The sequence below is a fragment of the Thunnus albacares genome, chromosome 8 (assembly GCF_914725855.1).
Source record: "Thunnus albacares chromosome 8, fThuAlb1.1, whole genome shotgun sequence".
In the NCBI taxonomy this organism is placed as follows: domain Eukaryota; kingdom Metazoa; phylum Chordata; class Actinopteri; order Scombriformes; family Scombridae; genus Thunnus; species Thunnus albacares.
In genome coordinates, this window is record NC_058113.1 from 14,208,751 (window position 1) to 14,232,203 (window position 23,453).

At 39.1% G+C, this 23,453-nt stretch overlaps 1 protein-coding gene across 1 annotated transcript in view; it reads left to right on the top strand.

Moving 5' to 3' along the window:
• sntb1 (syntrophin, basic 1) overlaps positions 1 to 22,171 on the top strand; it is a 51,061-nt gene extending 28,890 nt beyond the window's left edge. Inside the window, exons 3-8 of the mRNA XM_044358900.1 lie at positions 775 to 892; positions 1,066 to 1,155; positions 3,628 to 3,764; positions 4,639 to 4,835; positions 16,246 to 16,475; positions 19,388 to 22,171. Of these exons, the coding sequence (XP_044214835.1) occupies positions 775 to 892; positions 1,066 to 1,155; positions 3,628 to 3,764; positions 4,639 to 4,835; positions 16,246 to 16,475; positions 19,388 to 19,480 (865 nt within the window). The 3' untranslated portion in view covers positions 19,481 to 22,171. The remainder of the gene's footprint in view (positions 1 to 774; positions 893 to 1,065; positions 1,156 to 3,627; positions 3,765 to 4,638; positions 4,836 to 16,245; positions 16,476 to 19,387) is intronic.
• Positions 22,172 to 23,453: the final 1,282 nt, after the last annotated feature.

Genomic DNA, 23,453 nt, shown 5'->3' on the forward strand with positions numbered 1-23,453 from the left:
CACTGAGTTCATATTCTTCAAACATGGCCAAATCTCAGCATGAGGCAGCCAATAGAAGAGTCGTTTACCATGTTTTGTCCTCTAAGCTTGTAAAAATTGGAATATCAGTCTTCACTTTGCATATTTTTACTTACTTTACCTTACAAAAAGGACAGTGGACACTTGTTTTAGCATACCTGTTTAGAATAGTTTTTGCAGCTCTCGAATTGCACTGATGCTACAGTACGAAGCATATTGCAGTATGCACTGTAAGGGCTGGGACATGTACCTTTTTAAAATTCACATTTACTGAGCACACAATCAAAGAGCCGTTCAGTGAGATAGTAAGACATCCTACTGATGTATTTCTCTCAAGGCCAGAAATACTCCCATATGATATAAGGAGATTAGTTATGGAAATTTAGTAGGAGACAGCATTGTGTCAAATGGCCCACAGAGAATACATGAGCAATGCCTTTTCCTTTTTTTATGTTTTGAATTGACTTGAATAAACTCAAATTTGAGTGCACTACATTTCATTGTTCTGACTGAGTCTCCATTTTCAAGTGAATGAGACAAACGAGCATCTGCCGAAGCTGAAACCTAAAAAGAGAACATTTGGTAAAGCTATGGGTCTCAGTCCAAATTGGGTCAAATTAGGCCTGCCTGATAAGGTTAGCAGTCGCTTTCCAGTATTCAAAAACAATTTTGAACTAGAAAAGTTTAGAACAACCCTCCTTCCCTGTGATAACATAGAGGTTAAAGCATTTTAACTTTTCTTATCTCCTCCTCCAGACAACTGGAGCTGCATTCCCCTGACGCCAGGCACACCGTGGTGCTGCGGTGCCCAGATCAACCATCTGCCCTGGCCTGGTTCTCTGCCATGCACTCTGTCACATTCACTCTGGCACAGGTCTGTCTTTGATTTCATTGATTTTACAGGTAATTATCATCCTCATGCGACTATTAGAGTGAGATATTTCAGTGATTACGTACAGTGGCTACTATTCAGCTTCTCAGAGCTGCTTTAAATCTAATGTGTTCTGAACAATCGTATATATACTAAATATTGTCATCCCACCACAGCGGGCGCTGGCAGAAGTCATCCAGAACACAGCCAGGACAGGGGTTGCTGGCAGCAAAGAGATACGACACCTGGGATGGCTGGCAGGGAAGGTAGGTAGGAGTTGGTGTGTGTGTGTGTGTGTGTGTGTGTGTGTGTGTGTGTGTGTGTGTGTGTGTGTGTGTGTGTGTGTGTGTGTGTGTGTGTGTGTGCTCAGTGCTTCTAATTTTAATGGGGTGCCTTCTGTCTTTATGTGCTCCTGCACTCTAGTTCTAGCTTTGAGAAGACCAAGTTGAGTTTTAGAACTTGAAAGCGAGGACATTTTTAGAAAGTGAGGACATTTTACCTGGCAAACTACTGTTTAATTGTAAATACTTTTAGGGCTCTTTTGTGTGAAACTTATAGATGACACGATATTTGCTTGTTTTATCAGATGTGGGTTTATTTTAGACATAAATTTGAAGGTTTGTTTCATTTGTATTTTGTTACTTAATTGCTCATTTCCAGATTTACTCTTAATGGTCTTGTTTTTAGGTTTGTCACTTATGATCAGTTAATCAATTGCATTTACATTGTCATGCTAATGGCACAGCTCTAGGCGTGACAGTGTTGGTTGGTATAGCTCCACCACTTTGGTCCAGACTGAAATAACTCCACAATGCAAAGGTGGACTGTTATGAAATATTGTAACGACATCCATAGCTTCCAGAGGATGAATCATCATGGCATTGGTGATCTCCTGACTTTTCCTCTAGCACCACCATAAGCATCCTCTTTGTGTTTTTGAGTGACATTTCTTGACAACTATTGGGTGAATTGCCATTAAATTTGATAGTGAATAGTGAGTTTGTGTCAAAAGTGTTTTCAACTGTTCCCGAGCTGCTGGGTGAAAAGCTGGCTGTCATCGAGAGAAGCGAGACCAGATAATCGTTCAAATTGGGACACACTATTGAACAATCTTTCCTCCGAGATATTCATGACACTGCACTCATTTGTACTTTAATAAAAAAGTGACGGAAGTAATTGTGTGACAAAATGAAAAAAGAGAGCTTTTTCATTCTGTCACACAATTACTGACAGAATGAATTTAAATATGTCTTTCATATGTTGTCTGCTGTTACCTGTCAGACTGTGCATGGCCAAGAGACATCACGCATAAGATCAGACACTGGATTTAGGTTCACTTGAGGATAAGGGTCGGGGCTGGCACTATGTCATTGAGGGTCCTCACAAGTATAGAATTACATCTGTGTGTGTGTATATGTGTGTGTGCGCGTGCACCTTTACACATGTGTGCATACATCTTTGAAATTCACACAAGCAAGAACACACACAGCTAAAGCTTCACTCTATTTCATACACAGACACACACCTGTACACACACACACACATACCTGTCTAGTATAGTCCTCATGAATTTGCCAATATTTGATCCTTAAAATGCAGTACAATACTGTTACTTAGCAACATATTCTCATTATGTTAAACAGCTGACCCTTGACCCTCTTAATCCCACGATATGATTGGCTGAGGCAGAACTTCAAAGAGCAGCTTAGGATTCCATGGCTGGGCTGCAGATAAGCTCTCATAATGAGAATAGTTATGGAGCATTGTAAAATGAAATACAGGGCTGTGTGTGTGTGTGTATCTGTGTGCTCTAAGTTAAGAGATTAACAGTGTGTGTGTATGTGTGTATGAAAAGCGATGAGGTTTGCTTAATAGGAGGGATGGGTGGGCGAGGGGGCACAGCAAAGCAAATATGTAGAAAGTGTATCTGCACCTGCACACCAGCCACCTTTATTTTTAGCTAATTTCCCACCAGGTACACAATATAGAGCATCCATGTAACTGCCTTATAACAGCCCACATTAGTTTCTCCCTTCAATAAGATCTTGAGAGTGAAAGAATAAGATAAATAATGTTTGCATAGCCAGCCACCCATGGATTATGTTGAGAGGTGGCTTTTACATATTTAACACACACACACACACACACACACATACTATTCCTCTCTTTGACATAACATTAGTCGCATAAAACAACTCGCTGCCGCACATCCATTGATATCTCTGATAAAATACCTGCTTCCACCTGAGGAAGATTTTAGTGTTGGTGACAAATAGAGGAGAGCAATCCTGCAGCGTCAAAGTAATGGAGGTTGTGCTTTATTCAAATTCAAATTGAGCAGCTTTGCAGGATTGATTAATGGCTTGAAGGATCCACTGCAATTAGATCAGAATCCAAGTAATCACTTATTAAATTCATTCATCAACTAAATTCAAACTTTTACTGGGTACACTATCACAATAATTTGCATATGTTTGATATAATTATAGAAATTCATACTTAAGACTCATTTGCGGCCACTGGTGAGACTCAGTAAGCAATTTTAATATATTACTTTAAGCAGTGTTAATTTATGTACTAAACAAAACAGTGAAATAATCTATTGACAAAAATTCAGACAGTTAAATAGCTGAATACAGCAGTCACCCCATGACCTGCACAGGATACATTAAGTGGGTACAGAAAATAGATGCATGGATACAGCCGTGTCATTGTTTGTTTGTTTGTTTGTGCTGCAGACAGAGAGTGAGAAGGAGTGCTGGAAGCCAGTGCTGGTGGTGGTGACAGAGAAAGACCTGCTGCTGTACGACAGTGTACCACGAGGCAAGGAGGCCTGGCAGAGCCCGGCACACACTTATCCACTACTAGCAACACGGTAGGTCCACATTTAAATCCACAGAAGTCACAAACACAGTTATTGCACTACAAAATATTAAAGATACATTGTTCCATTGTCATGTAATAGTATGAAAAATAAGTCATAGCTTGATGTTAAAACCAACACACACATTGTATATCTATAGATAATTGATATTACTAAATACCATTGCACTGCTGTGGTCCAGACTTGAATATCTTGACACATTTTGAATGGATTGCCATAATGTTTGGTACAGACATTCATGTTCCCCTCTGGATGAATTTTAATTACTTTCTCTCTCACTATCTCTCAACTTTTCATTTAGCACCATTGTCAGGTCAAATTTTTTGTTCAATACTTTGGTTTATGAGCAAATGCCTGCAGAACTAATGACAATCCCCATCAGCCTCAGCTGCACTTTGTGTTGTGCTGATTTGCTTGTCAGCAAATGTGAGCATTGCTAACACACTAATCTAAGATGGAGAACTTGGTAAACGTCATGCCTGCTAGACATCAGCATGTTCACATTGTCACTGTGAGGATGTTTGCAAGGCTTTAGCCATCTTACAGAATTGTTTACCGTGACTATAGACTTACAGTCTTGTTGAAGTAACTCTTGCACAGCTTGTGATGTGTCTTTTGTAACTTGCAGCTTAGTCCTTGATAATAGTTTTGACCACCAGTTTTTATGAAAGTCAGTTCAAGATGTGATGAACTGTTTGATAGGAAAATACCACAGTGAGGAAAAAATATCCTCATAACAAGAAAGTGTTAGTTAGAAAGTTTCTCAAGTTTTTCTTTTCATACAGCAAGACAATAATTTCTATTGTAGTATGGCAACTGTAATTTAAATATTCTACACTATATGACAGTGTATGTGTTTCTCCAGTCTGGTCCACTCTGGCCCTGACCGAGGCTCACCTCACTCTGGCACGGAGCTGTTCTTTGCCACTCGGACCGGCACACGCCTCGGCATCGAGACATACCTCTTCCGAGCTGAGACCACCAAGGATCTGTCCCTGTGGACTCGACATATAGTCAACGGGTGTCACGCTTCAGCTGAGATGATCAAGGAAGTCACTACAAGTGAGTCCAGATACATTACACATAAACATGCGGATTCACTATCACAGCTTTAAAATGGATAAAGACATGTAGAAACAAACACACTCTGACACTATGAACTGTGACAGGAACACTCAAACATGTAGCTGACAGATAAAAGCACGTGTATGGAGTCAACTGAGCTGCACAGGTCACTGTGCTGGATTCTGTGATGCCTCCTCGACGTGTTCAGGCGTGCTGCAGCAAAACATATCCTGAGAGATTTAAGAGGCTGCAAGGGTAAGTACTGCCTGAGGTCTTGCAAGCCTAAAATAACGTCTAAATCCAGCGTATAAAGCCAAATTTATACATACGCACATACTGCACAAGCTCTCATGTCCACTCGTACACTGAGATAGAAGAGGGGTTGTGATATAATATGACAGCCATATGGAAGACGCGGACAAAGCACTTGCTATTTATGGAAAGGAATGCTATTCGTGTATGTGTGTGTGTGTGTGTGTGTGTGTGCGTATAATGTTTGGCATTGCATATTGGCTGTCCAGGGAATTCCAACAGAATACCCCCCTCTCCGTCTTTGCTTCCCTTTCTCTCCAAGCACAAAATGTCCTGGGAACTGCATTTTTCCCCTGGGTCCCCCTCCTCTCCCCATCTATAAAAACACTGTGCCAAATTAAGTTTCACTTCAGACTCCACTCATATATGAAACGGAGTGTATCCAGCAGCCAATGATGCAGGGTGTCAACTCCATACCCCCTCTTTCTCACTGCTGTTTCCACATCGTTTGGCGCCACCAAACTCTCGTTAAAACTCTTCGAAATCGTCTCCGCAACCATTGATCCAGGTGTAAATGTTACGCTGTGATGAGCATAGCAAGGCTTCGTTCACGTCTGTAGGGCTCGGTTTGAATTAAACACTATCTAAGGTGTGTGATAATCAGATTTTGTATGTCATGGTTGTTAGCAGGAAAATGTGAATGTTAAAAGGACATCTTATTGAATGCCATGACAAAACGCTGTCTAGACTGAAACAAGCTGCTCAGTATTGACATGGTGTAGCTTTTGAGGCACTGTCACAGTAGGATCAACAGATAAAGTTTATACCTCTGTTTATTGATTTTTTTTTTTTTTTTTTAATTCTTTTTTTTTTGTGGCCACTTGGGGACAGTGGAAACAAGCTCTAAACACAACACTGACGTATTTTCACTTTTTAAGTTTTTATGTTGATATGGCAAACTTTCCAGCATACAGTTGCTTATTTACATATCCAGCAGATACACAGCACAAGAGACGTTTTTAGGTGTAGGTGTGCTGGAGGGGTGTCAAAGATAAGGAAGAAATATTTTGTAGTTAGTTACGGTCACACAATGTACTTTTTAAAGACCGTCACTGACATCCAATTTGTACATTTTGCTGTTAAAAAAATCCCTCTGCTCACTCTGTACTACCTGATGCTGAGAGTCTATAGGCAGTCTGTAGAGGGGCACTCATTTGGGCTGACGCTCCCTGTCATATCATGAACTGTGCTTGCTGGCTGCTGCTTGTTTTGCAACCCTGCAGTTAATTTGCTCACACCATTGTGAAAGAGTCACGTATGAGTTACCAGGTTACTTATTTTCCATGTAAACATCATAATATGATCCACAGCAGGATAAGACCCATAACCAGGATATGATTAATATGTGCACAGGTGCGTCCTCAACTCCAGTCACGTAGTAATCAGTAAGTCAGTAGGTTTAACTAAAGGATAGCTTATAATTATAAATGATTACACCCTGAAAGCTGAAACAGAGTAAGGATTTACAGATCAGGACCAATAAATCCAGGCATTTTGATTAATAGTTATTGGCTATAAATCCAATAATCCATTAATACTCTGACCACACAGCATTGTCAGTAAGTGACCAAAAAAAAGCCAAAAATATATAAAAACAGCAGTCAGTAGTAGGAAGCAGAAGTGAACCAGTTACTCAAAAACACCAGAACAGATACTAAATGAACCTTAGTCTGCTGTTTGATGCTGAGCGGATAGTGTGCAGTGAGTTTTCAGAGTTTTTCCTGCTAGTATGTCTGGAAGTGATGAGAGTGGGAGAATGAATCAAAACTGTAAAACTAAAACAACAAGCTGACAGATGCTGACAGGCTCGATAAAGCCCTGTAGTTTTTCTGTTGGTCCATCAGTACGAGCGACACCTTTCATGTTGTCATTTGATTCATTGTTAATATAAGAATATTTATCACAGCATCTTTAAATTTATAATTCTGATTTAGGATACATGTCAGTGACACAGGCCAAAAGAATGATCAAAGATGAGAATTGTTTTGAAACTTTATTGCTCACTATTGAATTTCTGCCTGAAATAGATCCCATAACTTTCCTGAAACAGATTGATGTTAGCACCGAGCCCTCGGTTTCTTGTTGTGGAAGTAGGAAAGTAATTTACACTTGCCCGAGGAGGAGTGTGATAATGCATACCAAAGTGCATTCGCTCATTTTTCAGCACTGCCACTTGAGGAGTCATTGCGCTGACCTTGTCAGCTTTTCGTCTGTGTTACATTCTGATAAATCACTGTGATGGTTTATTCACTGTCATGGCTCATGATAAAGATTTGCTCTGAAGATAGATTAACTCTCAATCACTCACCGGGCAGCAGGTCATTCTTGGAGGGATTTTAAAGGGGGCACTTGGCCTGCTGTCGTTTATGTTATTATTATGTCTAAGGTGGCTTAAACTTCAGAGGTCATATTGATATTTTCAGCAATTAGCTCGATAAGGTCCTGCATATCATACAGTCATAATGTCAAGGTTTGAACCTTGCTTATGTTTACTGCATATCTATTTTTCTGTTTTGATTATCTGTCTTCACTGCAGTATTAACCAATTTAACAAAAATCAATAATCTGACAGCCCTGTGCAGTGTTTCATGAGGTAGATACAAGAAACATACATTTAGTAACTGTTCTGGAGCTTTTGACTATATAACATGATCTTCATTAACAAATGGAGTTTGCCAAATTATCCCAGAATTGTAGAAATAGTATGACATTTTGGGGAATATGCTTGATTGCTTTCTTGCCAAGAGTTAAATGAGAAGATCGATACCATTCTCATGTCTGTACAGTAAATATGAAGCTACTGGTTACAGCTACAGGTTAGCTTAGCTTAGTATAAAGACAGGGAACAGCTAGCTTGGCTCTGTCTGAATGTAACAAAATCAGCACCTCTAATTAATTAATATGTTATATCTCAATTGTTTATTCTGTTCAAAAACCAAAGTGTCAAAACATCAGGTCAGGGTTTAGGCTGAGCTGAGCTAACCAGCAACTCGAAAACACCAGACCAGATACTAACCCTGTGGTTAGACTGTTTTCTCATCAGCTATTTCCGAGGTCAAGAAAGAACTTTGAACTACAGATTCAACACATAATTTTATGATCAGTTTCAGATGTATCTGCCATTAATTCCACTTCACTTGATTCCCGTATTAGCACAGGCTTGTCGTTAATGTTGTTGTCAAAGGTGACAGCTGTATAACATGTTAGATTGTTTTAGAGGTTGACTGGGACCTCCTTAATGAACGGGTAAACAGCATAATGCCTTGTGGCACTCTTTTATCACAGTGGTTGTGGAAAATTAACATAATTAACCTGCTGTGACACCTAAAATGTAGTGCCATGGGATGCAGTTTAAAAACATTAAGTACTTTACCTGCTGCTAATGTCATTTACAAGCTCAAAACATGACAGTGAAAACTGAGTTCCTGTCCCATAATAACCTTTTAGCAATTCTACTTGTCGTTCGGGTAACCGAATTAGTGCCTCCCTCCTCTTTCATTGTCTCTCTCCTTCCCTCATTCATTTCATTTCCTCTCTCTGTCTCTCATCCCGTCAGAGTTATTACTCTCTGCCCTTCTCAACCTCCTTCTGTCTTTTCCACTCACCGTCAGGCTGATAGAAGGGCTTTTGTTGCAGCCTGAAAAGCCTCTTTCTCTGTGTGTTTGTGTGTGTGCGTGTGTGTGTGTGTGTGTGTGTGTGTGTGTGTGTATGTGTGTGCTCTGGTGGGAAACCCTGCTTACCCCACAGATCAAGGTTAGATAGAAGAGTAGAGTTTCACTTTTAATTTTCGCTCATGAACACAACAAAGACAACGCACTCTTTGCTTCATTTACAACTGTTATGCCATTAGGGAGACATTTGTCTCGCCAAATTGTTTACACATCATTAGAATAAGAGTTGTAAGATTCATTTTTCATCATGACAGGGTGGTCTTCAGGGTTCGAGGGATATTATACTGCATATTTAGCGGTGTGTATTTGTTTTTCTGTTTGATTCAGTTTCCCTCCTATCAACATTACTTCCTGAAGTTGTAATCAACACACCAGTGTTGTTTTAGTGTGTTTGATAAGGAGAGGCAGGATTAATATTCCACACTGCTCCTGGCACAAAACTGACATTAGCACTTCCTATGTACTGTAATACTCCCAACACCCCACCTGACCAAAGTGGTTTGACGATACTGTTGCTTCTGTGGTGTTGCAATTTAAAAATATGCTGAATATTTTCCAATAGATTAGAAGTACAAGAATGTAATGCAGTAGTTTTTCACATTATATAAGCAGGGGTTAGACAAGATAAGGTAAAGAAAAAAGACCTTCAAGAAAACAAAATCAGCAGAAACACTGCTACAAAAGTTATATTTGTTTGCATGACAATTAACAGTATTTGTCAATCCATAATATTCAGTCCAATTTGAGAGATACTGAAACAAATGAACATCTCTGTGATTTTACAAAGGAAGTTTAGTCACAAACACTTCTGTTAATAAATATGTATTATTATTTTATAGCAAATATCTATACAGTTACATTTGGCTCAGCACTCTGAGTAGCAACAAGGATTCAGTTTCAAGAACTAATCCACTTTAATACACATTCATGAACATTACATCTTAGTTAAATCAGCCCTAACAAAAGCTTAGTACTTGAAGAAGAAGTGTGAGATGGTGGAGGAGGAAGTGCAGCAGCATACAGTAGTTGGTATTGGCGTATCAGTAGGTAAATAGTGAAACGGAAACATGTGGTTATAATGGCCACACTAAACACCTGCATGAATGTGATTGGACATTACTAGTCAGCTGGTAGTCAAGCAGCCAATTAAAGATGGTGAAGGATGAATGAAGAAACTGATGCAGTATTTCATGAGGCAGAAGGAAAATACACTGATCTTGTAAAACATTCAAAACTCTGGTTGAGAAAACAACCATGAGGTACATTTAGTGAATGTTCTCGAGCTTTTTATTATATCACATGATCTTCATTAGCATATGGAGTTTGCCCAGTTATCATGGAATCAGGAAATATGCTTAATTGCTCTCTTGCTGAACGGAAGATAAGATTGATACCATTCTCATGTTTGTATGGTAAATATGTGTTTAATCTGTACAAAACCAAAGTGTAAAAACGTTCAGCTCCATTTACAAATATCAGACTACCCTCTTGACATCATTTTTAAAATTGCAGTTTCCCAAATTGCAGTGCACCTGCAATTTGGGCTCTGACGAATTTGCCTCTTTGACACCCTGTTGGTTGTCTCATTTTGCTTTGAAAACTTTCATATTAAAGTGCTAATTACCATACCTCCTTTACAGCTGACTAAATGTTGCTAATTGGCAATCAAACTAATTTGACCCACCTTTGTAGTGGTGTTTATGATTGGGGGTAACTTATTTCAGCGCAAGAACATTCGTGTTAGTTAGTGATGAAATTGTTAGATTTTCATACATTGTTAAACTGTGCGGAACACAATAAAGCACCAAAAATTCCAGTCACAGAAAATCAAAATCAATTCAGCATGCATTTCTAAGACTTGATAGCATTACTGTGCAGCACAAACCATCCATCTGCCACTCTGTGCAGGGTAAATTAAACTATTTGCAAAATCTGTTTGACCATAGGCCTGGTGTGTGTGTTACTGTGTACACATTTGCCAACCTTGGTTTCATAATCGCCTTTAGATAAAGAGCCGAACGAGGAAGGGATTTAGGTGTGTATGGGGCGATTAGCGAGGTTTGACTGACAACACGGTTAAGTAGTCAAAGAATCAGCCTGTTGATAGTCGGACAAAAGAGGCTGAGGCAGGCCACAGAGAGCGACAGCACACACATATAACACACACACACGCATAGGTATTCTGTAGCCCTCAGGAAGACAAGACACACAAATATGCATCTCCATCTCTCTTTCTCATGCAAGCTAGAAAATACATTCTCACTGTCATATGTACACATATGCAAACACACAAACCGCTCCCTGTAGGTGCCATACACACACACACACATCCTGTTCAGGCTGTCAGCAAACAATGGAAAGATAACAACTCTCTTCTCACTTGCTGTCTCTTTGTCACACAAACACTCTGCTCGGTAGATCAGATGTCGTCAAGAGAGAAGAGCTTATGCTGTAAATGAAGTTTTCAGAGTGCGGCCTTCATGTCTGCCGAGAGGGAGGGATCTCTGCTGTCAAGACACTGAAAAATAAGAATAAATGCAGCTATATCACACTGTGTAGAGATGAGACGGGTCTGTCATGAAAGCAGAGGAAAGTGATGTGTAAATTGGGAGAGTAGATAAAGATAGTACACTTAGCTTTCAGCCCAGACACACGCTGTGAAAAGAGATGAGAGCGGGAGTGAAAGTAATGGGAAATATTGTTGAACGGATAAATGACACTGCGCTTTCAGCAGGACGGTCTCCATGTGAAGAGAGTAGTCTGCCGCTGAAATGTGGTAAAGTGTAATGTGTAATAGACATAGGACACACGAGTGGGAACAGAAGGGCCCTTTTGATAGATAACTAATGTATTAACAGTTGCTCTCAGTTGTCACAGCAGCAGAAAAGATACGAGACAACTGAACACAACAGAATGGTACAATGTGTTTTAACAAGGAGAGCATGAAACTACACATCGTTGCTTAGCTAAAACTAATGCTGTGTTAATAACCCTCAGTCATATAAATGAGGTGGAAAAAATATTAGAAAAACCTTTCAATATAATACAATTCAACAGCACCACAAACAGACTCCAAAACAGATATAATGTTGAATTAAAACAGTTTCAAGAAAAACTATATTAAAACCTTCATCAAAGTAAGATTTGTGGGATTGCTCCTAGCTAGGTAAAGCTAATAAACTAGCAACTGAGAGTAAATGCCTCCTGAGCAGTAGAGTCAAGAATATGATAGTTATGAACAATAGATGATAACAGTAATTAACACCAACTGTACCGATCATTATTCTCTCTGAAACTGAAGAAAGGTCAACTGATGTTTTAAAGAGTTAGATGATCAATGCCAATTTCACACCTGTTCAGTAAATATGTAGCATTAGACAACAAGTATCTCTGACTAAGTAATTTGATTAGACAAGAGGCATCGTATGAATGCTGATATAGAGTACAACAGCACTGGGACTTTTAACTATACATGTGTCACTCCGTTTTACAGTTGTTCTAATAACTGTTAATTACATTAACGGTTGTTATTTAGTTTAGATTGTAACAAACTTTGCACCACAAAGATGAGCATATTTCCACAAATTTGATTTTAATTATGAATCGTCATCAGAAGAGGACAAATGGGAGGAGAGAAGCCTAGATACTTTAGTGCAAACTTCCATGCGTGCTCATATGACATCATCCGACCTAGACAAGTTTGAGAAGAGCAAAAATGGAGCTAACAAACAACATGGTCTTTGAACTGCTTTCAGACTTGGCTAAGTCTCAAAAATGTAAACCTCAACATTCAGTCCATTAAGAAGACCGAGCTGAATACAGTTGAGGCAGTTTTATGGATCCATCCGGGCAACTAAAGGGGTGCTCAACAGCATTAGCAGCTACCTTGGGCTTCGGCCTGGTTTAAATCATTATGTCAACGAGCCTCTGGTTAGCCGTTCATGGAATTTAATGCAGGACCCAGAATACACATCAGCTAATAATGTTTTTTAAGGTGTTGTAAAAGAGATTAGAAGGGCAGGAAAAGAAAGAACAACACACGACCCCCCAATTTCACCTGAACACCAGCATCTTAAAATATTCTGCAACACTAAGTCCAGACATTCCAAAAGGTTTACTGAAAAAGGTCTGGTATGATATTCAGTTGCACTTCGGACGCAGAGGCAAATAGGGGAATCATTCATCCTAAAACATGACAAGAATGGAGCAAAGTATTTCACCAAGACATTTAACAAAGGGAAAAAAAACCACTGGAGAGAGACAGAGAAAATCTAAGGGGTGCTATGTTTGAAGAGTGGGGAAATCTTCTCTGCCAGGTAGCATCTCTTGAAAAATTCCTGAGCAAAGTTCTGCCTGGTGCAAAAGCCCTCTGTCTGCAGCCCAGGAGGGTAACAGCTCTGACAGACAGCGTCTGGTATACCGCTGTTCCCCTGGGAGTAAACCAGCTGTCACAGATGTTACCCAGGATGTGCAAAGAGACAGGGAGACACACGTCTTACACCAACCACAGCCTGAGAGCCACTGCCATACAGAAACTGTCTGATGCAGGACTCGAGGCGAAGGAGATCATGGCAGTGAAGAAAGAAGAAACTGAAGATACTTGTTTGTCTTGCAAGTCTGAAAGCTCACTAAAAAGTTACTGGAGACCATCTATGGAGATCAGGAAACGATGGAGCAATGTACTGTCTGATCAAGCTGTTAACTCATTGGAGTCACACACCACCAAAGCGGCTGTCAACAGACTCTTATTTCACTGGTTGCACAATAAATGGAAACACAGATAATACAGATAAATGTACATGATACAAAGTAGCTGGCCTATGTGTGTAGACCTACACAAATTAGCAAGCTAATGTGCAGGAAAATGTTTTATGTGTTGCTTGGCAGCAGTCCAGTTGTGGAACTATTTGTGTTGGTGGAGGCAAATAAATGATTAAATAATCAAACCGATCATAATATCTTGTCACTTATTACTGTTAAGTAATAAATGACGCTTGTAGAACTGTTGTATAAAAGCAATATCACACTCAAGGTGGTGCTAAATATCAGCACAGCTGTTATTTGGTCATAGGTACGAGGCCACAGGCCAAGTGCCGAGTGCCAAAAGTAATCATATTATTCAGTACAACAGCACTCCCTCTCATGTGATACTGCTTAAGTGACTCCCTGGAGTTTCCACTTATTGCCTGGCAACTGCACCCAGTAAAGAAATAGTCTGGCAATTGTCATTTTTACACTTCAGTTTTTGTACAGATTAAACAAACAAATTATACCGACTTAATTAATTAGCTTAGAGGTGCTGATAGGTGGACTTTGTGACCTTTGGACAGAGCCAGGCTAGCTGTTGTCCCCTGTTTCTACTCTTTATGCTAAGCTAAGCTAACCGTCTCCTGGCTGTAGCTTCATCTCTACCATGTAGACGTGAGATGTGAGTTGTTTACATGGTGTAGGATTGGTTTAGTGTTAATGCCCTTTTTGGCACCGGTTTTTCAGCTCATATTTTCTCTTGTTGTTGAATATTCCCAGAAGCAGACTGATCTGTCTCAGGCTTTTCCAACCATATGATCACAGCATGTCACTAAATCAGCTGAAAAATAAATTGCATCAACTTTATTCATCTTTTTATATATTAATATAGTTATAATATAGTTTAATGTAGTTATAGAAACATCTCATTCACTTGAATGAGAAAGTGTGTCCAAATTTTTGACTGGAACTGTACATAAGACATTAATCATATAGAATGGCCCTGTCCTTCCAAGTCACATATTATTTCTTAGGTAGTTTGGTACACACAGTTCATCTTTGGAGCACTGGAAAGCACAGCCTGTAGGGCTCATACATTGTAATTTTTTCAATTTCAACAGAGACCACTCAGATTAAATATTTTTCCCACATTTGGACAGCAGTTTGAATTGAATGAAAGTGACCTAATGTGGTGTGACATTTTCTCAAGAAATCTGAGACATTTTTAAACAGTTAACATAATCCAAACAATGTCAGTTGATAATATCCCTTTTCACTCTTAATTAAACTGAGTTTAAATGTTATTCTTTTTGCCTTTAGAAATATATTAATAACTGTCCCTGTAAGTTTTTTTTTTTTGCTTCACTGATGGAAAAAATGATATCCAATATCAAGCTTACTTTACTGTGGACATGTACAATCCACAATAAATATAACCAGTTCATACCCATTCTCAGGGGTTTCAGAAAGCCTTCTGGGAAATGAAGCAAGATATAAACTGGAGTACACGTATATCAGACAGGCAGTGGGAAAGTGGTACAACTGAAAGTAAATTACAGTACTTCAGCACAAAATAACTCCTGAAATAAAATCAACTTCACACATCTGAGGAGGCTTTCTACAAACAGGGATTAATAGATTTTTTAAGTCCACAATATGCAATTAAAAGTATACTGTTATTTACACAAACAAGTGTGATTAATAGCCTAACTTTGGCCTCTCAGTGTAATTAATTACTCTTTAATGTACGTAGCAGGACAAGGATTCACATTCTGATTTGCACTTTAGCTCCTATTTCTGTTATGCACACATTATTAATACATGGAAATATGGATTTGAACAGGAGGATTTGTTCATGAGCATCTTGTTAGAAAACAGTCCAAAATGAAGCTCTACAGTCAAATAGATTAGAGCAGTGGTTTTGAAACTTCTTCTTATCAAGGATCCCTAAACTAACACAAATTAGACCACAGACCCCCATCTGGTAAGCTTTTTGCTTTTAGATGTTTTATTATGGAAAATGTATGAAACCCATGACCAAAATAATCACACATTCTGTAATTATATTGAAAATAAATTATTACCCTTTTTGCTGGGGATCCCCTGGAACACTCTCAAGCACCCCTGGGTGTCCCTGGACCCCACCTTAGTTTTCACACTGCATATTCTTAGCCCAGGACTATCCTTAGCCCTGGGCTAAGAGTTGACCCTGGGATAACTTAGCCCCTTTTCACACACACATTGTTAACCCAGGGTTAACCTAAACCCAGGGCTATATGATTCACACTTTACTTCTACTAGCTCTGGGTTAAATGTCCGTTGGCACACATGACTAATGTTTACATTATAGAATGACGCATGACTAATCCACAACTTCATCCCTGTTTCACACTAGCAACTTCGGGGCAAACCTTGCTCCGGAGCAGGGCCAGCAAGCCCCAGGCTAAAGTTGGGGTTAGCCCACTTTGGAATGTGGCAGGATTGTGCCAGTGTGAAAGCTTTCTTAGGCTGGGGCTAACAGCTTTCTTAGCCTGGGGCGAACAGCTCCATTAGCCTGGGACTAAGAAGGTTTCTAAGAATGCTTTTAGCCCTGGGCTAAGTGCAGTGTAAAAATCCCTTTCGAGAACCACTGGATTAGAGAAATGTATTAGCTTGAATTCTGTCTTTCTATCTTTCAGGTTGTCTTTACCGGGGTCAGGAGTGCCGGCTGGTGATTCACTACGAACAGGGTTTCTCTGTGTTGGCTGAACCCAAACTTGGAGATGGGGAGAATGGGGAGGAGAGAGGAACTCACACTCCTACCAGACCACGAGTACTCCTCTCCTACCCCTACGAAAAACTAAAGATGTCCTCAGATGATGGAGTTCGTATGCTCTTCCTTGACTTTGGAGGGAAAGAGGGGGAGATTGTGAGTGTCTTCTTACTTCAAGCATTATGTTTTGACACAGACAATGCAACAAGACATGTTACCCAGCCACCTAGCACTGACAGAAACTCAATTGGCCTCTGTTTTGTCCTCCATGATCATGGTCCGCTTAATTCAAACAGGGTGAAAAATCAGTTTCTGCTGAGAAAATTGTAACTTTATTAAAAACAACTGTTGGTGATGTACAGTCTTGGATCCATTTTATCTATCTATTTATCTATCTATTGTGTACAACTGGGTGAAGACAGATGATGTTTATGACAATGACAATGACAATATTGAAGCCTTTTTTGTTCAGCTACAATAGAAGAAACATCACTTGAGTGACAAGCTAATGTTACTAAGGCAGTAACATTTTTACAAAAGCAACAAACAGCCTTACCATTATCCACAATTTTCACACTTATCACATTGAATCCACAGTGCTTCCACATATTTATTCTTAGATGGTTTGGGTACACACAATGCATTTTTGGAGCACTGGAAAGCACAGCGTGTAGTGCTTATACATTGTGAATTTTGAATATGAGCACAGACCACTCAGATGAAATATTTTTAAATATCTTAACATAATCCAAACAATTTCCGTTGATAATATCCCTTTTCATCTGTGGTTAAACTGAGAAATGTTTTTCTTTTTGCCTTTAGAAATACATTAATAACTGTCCTTTTAAATTTTTTTGCTTTACCGTTGGAAACAACAAAATCCAATATCAAGCTTACTTTACTGTGGTCATGTACAATCCACAATAAATAGAACAAGTTCATGTGAAGCAAAATATAAACTGGAGTACAAGTATATCAGACAGGCAGGGGAAAAGTGGTCCAACAGAAAGTAAATTACAGCACTTTATCACTGAAATAAAATGAACTTCACACGTCTGTAGGTCTTACATGGTAAGAGCTTTGAGAGTGGAGTTTCCTTAAAAAAAAAAAAAAAACTGTCACATACTGTAAGAGTTTTAATCTGTTTACACTGCTCAGCAACTCACTGTGGGGCCACCCTCAAAGTAATCAGGACCAGTTATATTCAGCCCCTACTATCCAATATGTGTGGAATTTTTGTATTAAAAATTTCAGTTTTTAATCTCTTAGATCTCATTTGACAACAGATGATGAATATTATGTGGTTGTCAGGAGGAGGAGCTCGAGTAGCTCTTTTATAACAGTCACGTGGCACTTATACAAACAGCTTTTACCGAGAAAAACAGCATTGATGTTCCATCATTCATAAAGCCATAGCACTGTGATTTACTGTATGATGGGAAATAAAGTGACATTTAAAACTAAAATATTTACTCTCTAGGTTTATGGGATTTAGAAACATAGAAACACATTTTATCTGAACGCCACAATCTGTAGGTATAACAGTCCATATACAGCTCTGTTTAAAACCTCTGTCAGATACATTCATTTTTGACTGCCCAGTTTATGCTGAAGGCAAATAAGCAAAGACTTGGGAGCTTTGATTCAAACCCCTCTGTTGGCTACCTTAGCAGGATAGATTTTGGATTCTGTAGCATTTCCGAATCCCAGCACAGTTAAAGACAAGGCTTTATAAAAAATCCCAAGGCACTTATGGATGTGGCTGATGGCTCATTAGCTCAACATTTGAAAGTGGAATCAGCCGGGTCTATTTTTTCAGAGTGTTGAATATACTGTCATTATTTGGCAGGAACTATGTATGTCTAAATTTGTCTCAGTCACAACAGTTGACAGTTTATCTCCCCAACACAGGGTCTGTTTTAGTTTCTAGAGCTTAGTCCGAACCAAACCATTGATCGTGGCTTGGAAAGCTAAATATTATATGCACCAAGGCGCTATGGTTTAACAGCAGGGCGAAGAAAATAACAATACTAAGGGTGTATATGCAAGCAGCTTTTTGAGGTTGCAATTAGGCACAGCAGTGCTTTGATCTAAATGCTAGCATCAGCATGCAAATAGTGAGAATGCTAACCTGATGATTTAAAGCAAATACACTAACCATGTTTATAGCTTAGCATGTTAGCATGCTAACATTTGCTTATTAGCACTCAACTTAAAGTACAGCTGACGATGATGGTAATGTCATTAGCATGCAGGCGTTTGGTCATAAAACAAAAGATTTAGACGTGATGATGATTTATCCTGAGTTGGGCATGAATGTGTGTACCAAATTTCATAAATTTCCGATAGTTGTCAAGACATTTTCCTCAAAATCATAAATGTCAACCTCATGGTGGCACTAGGGGAAAAGTCAGGGGATCACCAAAGTCATTAGGATTCATACTCTGGCCTCCATGGATATCTGTACCAAACATTGCCACCCCAAGAGCCACATCGCTAGCATAAGTTATCCCCAACTGACTTTTTGGATACATAAGACTTTTGTTGCCCAGTTGTAATGTGTAGATATACTCATATTTCATTGCACAGTTTACTGGAGAAGTAGAAGTAGTCACTAAAAGTTCCTCAGTGTTTCATCTGACAGACCAAACAGTAGTTTAAGTGTGAATTTATAGGTTCAATCTCCCTATAGGTCTTAGAAACAGGATGTGAGTCATTGCGCCGGTAAAATCACTGTTGATTCAGGCTATGAAAAGAGCTTTGTTCAAAATGATGTGGTGTTTGTGTGTATACAGTGCTTAGCTCCAGCTTGGACTGTCTAATCCTTGCCTCATGGGGAACTGTTGACTATGGAGTTAGGTTTGAATATATTTTTATGGTTTTATGTGTCTTATAAACCCCCTTTCTTTTACTTCCCTACTGTGCCTCCTTCCCTCTTTGTCATCCTTTCAGCCTTAATGAATTCTCAGATCTTTTAATCATATTCTTTCCTCTTTATCCCTGTCATGTTATCCAATATTCTGTCTTATTCTGCCTTTTAATTCTTTTGTTTTCTCATCCTCCTCCAGCAACTGGACCTCCACTCGTGTCCGAAGCCAATTGTCTTCATCCTCCACTCCTTCCTCTCTGCTAAGATCTCCCGCCTGGGTCTGGTAGCCTGACAGCCTCTCTGAAGGGACATTTCACCTGCTTTGAAAACAGAAATCCACCGTGTTTCTCCACCTCTCTGCAGGCCGCATGCAGTGCACCTCGTTAAACTCCTATAGCGGGGGACCCAAGCTGAGCGAATGTAGCCTCTCTCTGAAAACTACTCCAACTCCAAGTTAAAGAAACACTGGAGAAACCAATCCAGATTGGTTTTGCTTTGAGTGGAATGTGCTCTTGATGGACAGGTTTTTTAGGTTTTAAACCTTCCCCTTTAAGGGCTGTGATGACTTAAGTGTTGACTGAGGAACCACAGAAGAAAACATGGACTGTCACTGGACTTGAAGCAGAGGGATGGTATGATGTATATAGAGAAGGACACACTGAAAGAAACAGATTGGGCATTACTGTCACGTCCAGGGTTGGAAAGACTGGATACGTGCAGCAGGGGTTGAGATGAATTCACTTTTAATTCAATCAAAATGTAATGGCAAACTGCCTTCCATTTACCAATTATATAATTTATTCACCATCAGCTCTGAAAGGACACTCTGTATTTAACTCTGTCATTTTTCTTCACCAAAAACTTTAAACATTTGTCTTTGTTAGTGTCCCCTTGAGATGTCTTGTTAGTTATGTCACTATTCATCATTGAAACTGGGAGGCCCGACTGGCCGCACAGTTTCCCACAATGTGACAGCCGACTCAAATTCAAAATGTCACAGTATTTCTTTAACAGGTTGCATACAGTAACCATGTTGTGGTCATAGTATTTCAGTGTGCAACTGAGTTGACAGTGATCCAATGTCAGCTCTCATGTCTTGAATCATGAAAAACATTGGCATCATTTACATAATTTATAACTTACTCAACCATTCTATTTTTTGTTGTCACATTTGTTTTTCTGATGCATTTAACTTCCACAGTAAAACTTAAAATACATGCAAGTTCATGATTAGGATATCAATAGGTATTAATAATACCACAACTAAATGATGAGATAATATTAAGGATACTTTGGTTAACATGTTTTGGATAATTTTAAGAAATAATTGAAGATTTATTACATACATCAATACATTTATTTGTTTTCTTGTTGAGAGGGAGATGAGAAAATCGATACCGCTATCATATTTGTTAAATATAAGGCTACTGCCAGTAGCTGGTTAGCTTAGCATAAAGACTGGAATTGGGGGAAAAGCTAGTCTGACTCTGTTTGAACCTGTTAACAATCAACAGTCATCGTTAATAATTCATTAAATGCAAAACGTGTTTTTTTTCTCAGTTTAAGTTTACTTAAACAATATTTACTGCACAATCCCAACAAATTAGGTATGTGAAACATAAAATAATGAAGCACAAATAATTTAAACAAACAAAATAATAAAATGACAAGACTGTTACTTGAAATTAATGCTCTTTTCTGCCTGTCCTTATTCAACAAATGGCCAAAGGAAACAAAATCCTACTGACCAGCACCTCTTAAGCTCTTAATTAACAAGTTATATCTTCTTAGTTGAATCGGTACAAAAACTAAAGTGTACAACAAAAAATATTTAAAAAACAGCCAGGATATGTTGACAGCGCTAATTCCAAGAATTTGCTGCTCCTAGACAAGAAATAGTACGGCATGTAGCTGCCTGTGAAATGACAAATTGTCATTTTTACACTTTATTTTTTGTCCAGCTACCAGCTGTAGACTTATATTTAATGGATAGATGTGAGAGTGATTTTGATCTTCTCACCTAATTCTCAGCAAGAAATCAAAGTGTATTTCCTAAAATGTCAAAATCTCCAGTCTGCTCAGTGAATGCTGCTCACTCCTTCCTCCTTCATTTCAGGGAGGAGAGTGACTGTTCATGCTTTTAAGCCTGATTTACCAACTGAAATCCTTCTAAATACACATTGAATAACTGAGGATGCTAAACTGACAAACTGAAGTCATGTTCTGCCCCATCAAGCTAACATCTGCCAAAAATACATCTAATATTCAAATTGAAAACTGCCACATGAACTAATGATGCCACAATTACCCAATGAAGTATTATTCATCTATCAATACACAGTAGCAAGATAGCCATCATATTAGTCTTCAGTTCTGCTTCAATCCTGCAGCAGCCAGTGCAGGTCTTTTTGTCTTGGATGTTACAGTATGCAGCATTAAATCTGTGCGCTGCACTGTCTCTGACATGGCCAGCTGCCAGGTCTTTCCTTGTGCCTTCAGATGACTGAGAGGAAAACAAAAAATTGAATTTTGAAAGAAATAAATCACAGGATGAGCATGGAGCAATGATGTGACTACTGTGATGGCTACATTTCGTTATGAGCACAGATTCTCAGCCAGCAGTAATTTTGTGTTTTCTCTCTTTTTCATATCAAACACACATACACACGTTTTCAATGACCATTTACATACACAGTGACACTGTAAACAATGATTTACACATTGTAATCATACCACACTGTAGAGGAAATATCATCTGTTTTGTTGTTACTAAAAGATAGTGGCAGCATTGTAACACTTATGTTAAGCGACAAATCCAGCACTTACTGATAACCTCAAGTGGAGAAAAGCTCTGTGAGTAAAGGCTGCTTTGATATGTAGAATACTCCGATGCCTTCGGCAGCTACTGTACTGTCACTCAGAATGATAAAGCTTAGTTTTGAACTCAAACGGTGCACATAAATCATGTATTTAACAAAAGTGACAAGATGAGTTTGTCTTTATTGTCTTCACTTGTGATTTATTAATTTCCTATTCTATGAGCTGGGGAAAATTTTGCTTTCAGTTCAATCGCATTAAAGTGTGCATGACATCTGTAAATTGTTTGCTAATTATATTGATGATTCTTAATTATTTTTAATATGATACTATTATTGGAGAGTAGGATATTCAGATTCACAACAAGAACATTTTTTTTTTATTTTGCGGACAGTTGAGATGAAAGGTGGTATACTAATTTACTGTGGTTTTGCGACTGTTCAGCTTGATTTGGGAAATTTTTTCACATGTCATGCATGTGTCTTCAGCCAAAGAACTTGAAGGTAATTGAGTTGCTCAACACAATCGTAACTCTTGACATTGTTTACTTGGCTCCTAGGTAATGAGCTGGCAACCTCTCTCTCTCTCTCACACACACACACACACAGACATACACGGATGGATGGACACATTCATGTTTTTAAGGGTAAGGAGTTTAACCCTCAAACACCGTCATTACTCTTGACATTGTTTACCATTTGACATTGTTTACCAGCATATTTCCGTCCTCTCTGTGTTTATCACTGTTCCCCTTCTGTTCAGGCTTTTAGTGAATCAAGTCAGACTCTCAACGGGGCGCTAAACGTCTGCAGATAGCAACTGTTGCATAATATGAAAGCAAAGCACAAAGAAATCTCTCCAGGTCAACTTTCCCACGGAGACAGGTAGAAAGCAATGTTGGCCTACCGAGACTGTTAATGTGTCGATCTTAAGACTGAAAACACACACACAAATGGACCCACACTGTTACTGTTGCACACACACACACAGATTCACTCTCCCTAATAATCAGCTTTCCCAGATAGCAAGAAAGGGGGCCATATTGACTCAGACTGTCAGCTTTTCATTTTGAGGGGCTGGATGAGAGCCAGATCAATTAGCAATCAGCCAAAATTGCGTGTGTCAAGTGTGTGAGTGTGTGTCTACATGTGTGTGAGCTAATAAATACCCAATCATGTGCGCACAGTGGATACTTCTCTCAGTGACATGCAAATCCATTAGTTTTTTGTTTGTGTGTGTTTGTGTGTGTGAAGGGGCCCTGAATGAAAAGCTTTTCTCTTGGCTCAGTCTCTTGTTGCATTCCTCCCCTGTGGCAAGTCCTCACATGTTTTTTGGACTTCCTCTGTGTGTGTATATGTTTGCATGTGGTTGCATGCAAGTGTATTGTATGTATGTATGCTTTAATTTGGGGAAGGGAGAGAATGGGGTGGGCAAAGCAGAAAAAGGAT